Source organism: Portunus trituberculatus, chromosome 41 (assembly GCF_017591435.1).
Source record: "Portunus trituberculatus isolate SZX2019 chromosome 41, ASM1759143v1, whole genome shotgun sequence".
Taxonomy (NCBI): Eukaryota; Metazoa; Arthropoda; class Malacostraca; order Decapoda; family Portunidae; genus Portunus; species Portunus trituberculatus.
The window spans coordinates 14,083,886-14,091,614 of record NC_059295.1 but is presented as its reverse complement, the minus strand read 5'-3'; the positions used below and the strand labels follow the sequence as shown (position 1 = coordinate 14,091,614).

At 43.5% G+C, this 7,729-nt stretch overlaps 1 protein-coding gene across 2 annotated transcripts in view; it reads right to left on the bottom strand.

The window, feature by feature from the left end:
• Positions 1-773: 773 nt before the first annotated feature.
• LOC123516531 (alpha-1B adrenergic receptor-like) overlaps positions 774-7,729 on the bottom strand; it is a 77,940-nt gene continuing 70,984 nt past the window's right edge. The window contains exons 2-3 of one of the 2 annotated variants that reach the window (XR_006678216.1): positions 2,893-5,165; positions 774-877 (exon numbers count right to left, since the gene is read on the bottom strand). Coding sequence is in view for 1 of the 2 variants with exons in the window: in XM_045275960.1 (XP_045131895.1) it covers positions 4,795-5,165 (371 nt within the window). In the remaining variant the exon portion in view is untranslated. Of the gene's footprint in view, positions 878-2,252; positions 5,166-7,729 lie in introns of those variants that run through there. The other variant, XM_045275960.1, reaches the window with a different exon arrangement.

Sequence of the window (7,729 nt, the reverse complement as noted above, 5' to 3'; positions counted from 1 at the left end):
TATACTGCTAGGTGAACAGGGACCACACATTAAGAGGCTTGCCCATTTGCCTCGCCGCCTCCGGGATTCGAATCCGGACCCTCTCGAGTGTGAGTCGAGCGTGCTAACCACTACACTACGCGGTGTATTTACCTAGTTGTATTTACCTAGTTGTAGTTTTACAGGGCATGGGCTTTATGCTCGTGTGGCCCCGTCTCCATATCTACATTTATCCAATCTTACTTTAAAAGTATGCACACTCGTTGCAGACACTACTTCTTCATTTAAACTGTTCCACGTCTCAATACATCTTTGCGGGAAACTATATTTTTTAACATCTCTCAGACATCTTCCTTTTCTCAGCTTTTTACTATGCGATCTTGTGCTTCGAATGTCATATTCTTCTCTCAGGATCAGTTTCTCATTATCCACTTGGTCCATTCCGTTGATCAATTTAAAAACTTGTATCAGGTCTCCTCTCTCCCTTCTTTGTTCCAGGGTTGGTAGATCCATAGCCTTTAGTCTCTCCTCATATGTCATCCCTTCAAATTCTGGAACCATTCTTGTAGCCATTTTTTGTAGTCTCTCCAATTTCCTTATGTGTTTCTTTTTATAAGGGGTCCACACTACTCCTGCAATTTTGGTGTGTGTGTGTGTGTGTGTGTGTGTGTGTGTGTGTGTGTGTGTGTGTGTGTGTGTGTGTGTAATCGTAGCTAGATACTCTTGCAAATTAACCATCTTTTCTACTTTTCTACTTTATATATTTATTTTCAACTTTCTAATCATGAATTACCTGAGCGTGTGTATCACCTCAAAGCCTTGTGCGTGACTTGGCCCAAGCTTGTGGTGTTTGGGGATGAGCCGCGGTGCCTCTCCACGTCATTCCGGCCTGGGTCCTCTGAAGGGGTAACATGACAAAACGAAAATAAAAATAGATAAATGAATAAAAGAAAAAAAAAAAGAAATAAAATAAACAAATGCTGTGAAGAGAGAGAGAGAGAGAGAGAGAGAGAGAGAGAGAGAGAGAGAGAGAGAGAGAGAGAGAGAGAGAGAGAGAGAGAGAGAGAGAGAGAGAGAGAGAGAGAGAGAGAGAGAATCCATATACAGAGCAACTAGGAGTGTTAAGAAGAAGAGGAAGAAGAAGAAGAAAAAGAAGAAGAAGAAGAAGACGAAGAAGAAGAAGACGAAGAAGAAGAAGAAGAAGAAGAAGAAGAAAAGAAAAGAAGAAAAAGAAGAAAGACTGAATAAATATATAATTATCAAAGTAAGAAAGAAATGAACAGTGTGTGTGTGTGTGTGTGTGTGTGTGTGTGTGTGTGTGTGTGTGTGTGTGTGTGTGTGTGTGTGTGTGTGTGTGTGTGTGCCAAGGATAGTGACTTGCCAAACACATTCGATATACGTATACTTTTATTTTTTGGCCAGACAGTCACTGATTGCTCCTTAGCCTGCACCTTCCACCTGCACGTGTCCTCCTCACCTGCCCTCAGCGGAAGCGAGACAAATCCACGTGACAGAAATGTTGACGTGAATCTTTGTAGAGAGAGAGAGAGAGAGAGAGAGAGAGAGAGAGAGAGAGAGAGAGAGAGAGCACCACATCCTAACGATAAATAGTCATTTATCTTTGTTCCCCTTTTATCGTCTCTCGTATCCTACAAACCTTTTACTTTAACTCTGCACTGTTTGTGAATTACCGATTGACATCTCATCACAGTGGAGCTGAAGGAAGATGAACAGTAAAGAGATAGGAGTGGACATGAGGGCAAAGGTCTGGAAGCCATGACAGTGTTGCAAGACGCGGAAACCAGCATCGCACCTCAGACTCTTGGGCCATGCTGAGGCTTCCCCGCTTGTGTAGCCTCATCGCCTCACCATGGCCCACGAAGCTCCCCCTGAACCGTACAATGTTTGGCCGCATCGCACTCCGCTAAGTCTTGACTCAATTTACTATTTAGTTTTCAGTCTTCCAGATCCTCACCCCGCACTGTGTCCGTTTTCTTCTACTGGATGAGTGAAACGAGAGACGATGCCGTATGTACGAGAATGGGTGAAAATTTTGGTCCTTCCTTGCACTATCTGGCGGTGGTTCTGAGTCAGGCTATAACACTTTCCAAGGAACATTAAAACACCGAACACTTACTGACACCAATCTCAGAAGTTCTTTAAGGAGAGTGTTTATATATATATATATATATATATATATATATATATATATATATATATATATATATATATATATATATATATATATATATATATATATTGCAGAGGCAACTTCCCTGCGCTCAGTTGAGTTTTCTTTTTCTCCGAGCTGAAACACTTATCACTTCACAGTAGGTCGTCGTAAAAAGATAGGCATTAATTATCTGGAAAATTCCATTCAAACTTGCCTTACACACTACCTGTACAAACACCTGTGCATGTGACCCGTGGAAAGAGCCGTGTGTGTGTGTGTGTGTGTGTGTAAAGAGCTATTAATCAGAGAGAGAGAGAGAGAGTGTGGTTCCCAAACACTTGATGATTGTCTTTCTTTCTACACTTTGCGTGACCGGTGACGTATCACATATAAAAATGTATCTACATATGAAAATGAATCCAGAATTGTCTGTGTTTGAATGACTTCGGTGAATGTTTTGATTTGGTGCTAACATCTGAACGTAGTGTGAATTATTGCCATTTCGTGGCTGAATACTTGATGATTTTTTTCTGTATCACTGAGTTGTAACATAAGAAGTATCTCTGTAATCTTTAACGCTTTGTTCACACATAAGAATGATATCTACAAAGTTTAAAATGTTAAAAAAGTTCTCATAAATTTTTTTCGTATTGATTAAGTAGAATCCTAACTGAATTACAGCAATCATGATAACCCTTCTGAAATCGTTAGTTACTTCCATTAGAGCCTGGAAAACGTACCTGAGATGAGACACGAAGTATTTCAAAGTATGTTCCAATGAAAGGGCGTTACGTGGCATCGACACATCACCTTCGCTTGTACTGGAGTTTCTCGTATGATGGTCGTGATAATATGTACCCGTTGATCTGTATCACTGTGGTATACTAGTCCAACATTACCATGCCAGCCAGGGCCTCCGATGGGTAATGAGTGAAGCAACTGGTGTATCAGTCATCAAGACCTCGTGGCGCCCACTACTTAAAGAGAGGTTAGCACCGTTTCATTAAGCTCGTATTCCTAACGCTTCGGGTTTTGAAGAAGACTATTTTCAAAGACCACAGAGATGATTAATTGGACTCTGATGATGATGTCTTTCTATACTGATGGTGCAGTAGCCTTACTAAAGTATCACCAGAATCATGAAAAAAAAACATCCTTGAAAACTGCAATATCTTCCACAAAAATCTGTTATGTTATCAAGATACGACACCGAAACATTTGAGAGTAGGAACCTTAGCGTTGCACATAAATGTGGCTCCACACCACTTAAAAATGCCTTTAAATATCGCTATAGGAACAAGAACAGTAGTCTAGGAACCCAGAATTTGTAGAGAATGGTGTATATATGAGGAAAGAATCACAACTGTGTATGGAAAAGGCATCTAGACATATTTCCACGTAGTCAGATGCAGAGCTTGCACACACACACACACACACACACACACACAAGTAGGTAATCCTCTTGGTCTCCCCGTGACTTGCGTCCAATACACAGGGACTCCCCCTCACCAAGAGATGTATACACTGTGATGTCCTGCACGCGCTGTGGCGATGGGCAGCTGAAGGAAACACACGGCATATATACGCACAGAGAGAGAGAGACGCATACAAGTGTACACCGGCAAGGTTACACTGAAGACAGTTAGGTATCGTAATGTTACGTTGTCTAGTGATATATAAAAATACATCTATAGAGGCCAGGAGAGGAGGAAATTTTGATAGAATTACAGTGCTACATCTGCAAAACACTACCTCGTGTATATTAATGTGGTTAATGATAAGCCTCATTTGGTAAGGAGAAAAAAAAAAATGGCTCTTAAATTGGCTGTGTGTGTGTGTGTGTGTGTGTGTGTGTGTGTGTGTGTGTGTGTGTGTGTGTGTGTGTCTGTCTGTGTTCATTAGTCTTCAGTTTCGGCTGGTGCTCGTCCCTCCTAACAAGTAACAAAAGCAAAAGCCCCAAAATGAAATTATCTGACGGGAAAAAAAAAAAACTTGCCATTCTAGATCATTAAATATGCTAATAACGATATAATGTCTTCCTCTCTCACATTAACTCGCACCCAAACTTTCGAGAGAGAGAGAGAGAGAGAGAGAGAGAGAGAGAGAGAGAGAGAGAGAGAGAGAGAGAGAGACGCCTGCCTTGAATACAGATGTTGTTTCCATTGCCTCACAGTGTGCATTGTTTCATGAGTGAGTGTTGTATTTTCTTGTGTGCAGCATTTCAATGTATATACTAAAGATACATACTAAAGATATATCGTTGCAAATGATAGAATAATGATAAGAATAGTTTCCCCTTCTCCTGTTTCCTCTGGCTTCATCCTCTGACTTCTCTAAGACATTGAGGACTAAGATTTCTCTACTATAAGGTACGATCGCGCTGTCACGGTCACGGGCGCTGAGTGTGAGCCAACGGCCACACAAACGCCTCGCTTTCTTGAGTCGGGATCCCTGATACCCACTCCCCTGGTAAGCCCGCCCTCCCCTGAGTGGAACTGAAATAAACTTCTACACCAACATTACAGCGAAACTCCAAGCAGAACAAGTGTATCGTCAGCTGTGAGCGCAGCACTATACTCTCCCCATGGGCACATGGCTGAAGCTTGGCTGGCGGAGTCTTGGTGACGGAGAGCTGCTGCTGGTCAGTTTATTATAGAGGCCACGGAGACACACTCGCACCCCGGGTCTTCAAGGGCCTTTGGAGCCTTCCACACGGCTCCGCAGGGGTCAGCCAGAGGCATGGTGTTGGCCAGCAACCCCTCGATCCCACGGCTGGAAGGGTTAGGGCTGAGCCCCCCAGTGTCTCTCCTCCAGATGGCGGAGTAGAAGGTGGCGTGGTTGAGGGAGCGCCGCCCCCGCCCCCTCCCGCGACACAGTATCCGCTTGAAGGCTCGCTTGAATTCGCGCGACGTGCAGGCGTAGATGAAGGGGTTGAGGCAGGAGTTGAAGTAGCCCAGCCAGAAGAACGTGGCGAACAGCGTCTCTGAGATCCTGCAGCTGCCACACAGCGAGTCTGTGGAGTGAACGAGTATGAGACAGAGGGACTGAGAGAGAAGGTAATGAAGGTATACATGACGCAACAAAGATAGCATATGCATACATACATACATACATACATACAGAGAGAGAGAGAGAGAGAGAGAGAGAGAGAGAGAGAGAGAGAGAGAGAGAGAGAGAGAGAGAGAGAGAGAGAGAGAGAGAGAGAGAGAGAGAGAGAGAGACTGACAGACAGACAAAAGGACCAAGAATACATAATGCGCCATGGAGGCATCAAATAACAACATATCACGATTCTTGACGTCAAAAGAAAACAAAGATACGAAAAAAAAGAATGAAAAGTAAACTTGAACTTGCGGGAAAAAATAAATTATTGGAGACTTCCCCTGTGGGTGTGCCTGGCCTCACTTCTCATCACCTGGGAATTGGCCCTTTAATGGTCTCCTCTGAGGCAGTAATTACCGGCGATTCCAGGTGTGTGTGTATGTGTGTGTGTGTGTGTGTGTGTGTGTGTGTGTGTGTGTGTGTGTGTGTGTGTTATATCACATGAGGTAAAGATTTCTATTAAAGAACACTAAACGATAAAAAAGGAATGTATAGATGAACGAAAGAGTGAGTGAAGAAGTAAATGAATGAATGACTGGACGAATGAATGAATGAAGGAAGAAAACGAGGAAAGTAGAGAGAGAGGAAAGGAGAAACACACACACACACACACACACACACACACACACACACACACACACTAATCAGGCCACGTACGTGTATGCCCTTCTGTCACAACATTTTTTCATACCGTGCAAAACAAACAGTAAAAAAAAAAAAAAAAACCCTTCTGACGTGCACTTCAATCTCTGTACTCCCAGCCACCCCTTCCCCTTTTCCCTCCCTGACTTCTTATGTGGTGGTGGTGGTGGTGGTGGTAGTGATGGTGTTCTTCCCCTGCCATCCCCAGCAAGCATTCGATCCGCACCGTGCCCTCAAAGGTTTCACGGTGCCCTGTACACACCCTCGCCTCTCCTCCCTCCCTTCCTTCTTCCCTTGTGCTTTGGTTTGTTGGGAAAGTAGATGAAGAGGTAGTATATTTGTGGTACACGCGCACATACTCAAGTGGTAGAGGATGAGGATGAGGAAGAGGAGAAAGAGGAGAAGAAAAAGAAGAAGAAAAAGAAGAAGGAAAACAGAAAAAGAAAAGTAAGAAGCAGAAGCAGAAGAACAACAGCAGCAGCAGCAGCAACAACAACAACAACAATAACAACGAAACAACTTCCTCCGTAAGTGGCCATAGCTTCAGAGTATTTAAGTGGCTCAAGAACGAGAGAGAGAGAGAGAGAGAGAGAGAGAGAGAGAGAGAGAGAGAGAGAGAGAGAGAGAGAAACACGTATTTATGAATATGAGGGAAGGAAGACCCGTTACGAGAAGTGCGCTAAAGTTTGCCTACCTAGACCACAATTACAGACCTTTATTCCTCTCACCTTCCTACTTTCCGGTGTCATTTATCTTCACTGGGCCTTAATGAATGATACACAAGCACCCAAGTCCCCTCGTCCCTCAGAATTACCCCATTATCCTCCCTGCTTGGCGGCGGCAGCTCTTCGTGGTTGTGTTCTCGAAATTGTGTAGGAAGGTAAGTACAAGGTGGATGGTGAAAGGTGGTCGTGGTGGTGGCAGTGGTGGAGAAAATGGAATGTGGAAGAGATAAGGAGGAGGAAGAAGAAAAAGAAGAAGAAAAGAAGAAGAATAAGAAGAGGAAGAAGAGGAGGAGGAGGAGGAGGAGGAGGAGGAGGAGGAAAGGTAGGTAGGTATAGGTAGGTAGGTAGGGAGGGAGGGAGGAAGCAAGGAAAGAAGGAGAGAAGGAAGGAAGGAAGGAAGGAAGGAAGGAAGGAAGGAAAAAAAGAAAGAAAAAGTGAAAAAAAGAAACAAGCAAGCAAGGAAGCAAGTAAGAATGAAAAAAACCAGTAAAGAAAAGGAAAAAAAATGAAAAAAAAGTAAAAGGAAGAGGAGGAGGAGGAGGAGGAGGAGGAGGAGGAGGAGGAGGAGGAGGAGGAGGAGGAGGAGGTCGAGGAGGAAGATAAAGAAGAGGAGTAGGAGGGAAGGAGGGAAAGAAAGAAGCAAACAAACAAGGAAGCAAGAAAGAAAGCAAGAAAAAAAACATAAAAGAAGTAGAAGAAAAAAGAAAAAGAAAAGACAGAAAGAGAAGAAAAATAAAAGAAAAAGAAGAGAGAGAGAGAGAGAGAGAGAGAGAGAGAGAGAGAGAGAGAGAGAGAGAGAGAGAGAGAGAGAGAGAGAGAGATCCAATAAAAGAAGAGGAAAAGGAAAGGAAAAGCGAAATAGGATAAATCAAAAACTTCACAAGAAATCACAAGACGGAAGACAATTTTCACTCCGTGTTTTTGAAGCCCAATTCTTTCCAACCAATGTCGCCGCCACCACCACCACCACCACCACCACCACCATCACCACCACCACCACCACCACCGCCGCAGCCATCACGGAGACATGGAAAAGATCAAGACGAAAAAGAAAGAAAGAAAAAAAAAACTAGACAAGAAAAGGAATCAGTGCCGCCTACTCTATTAT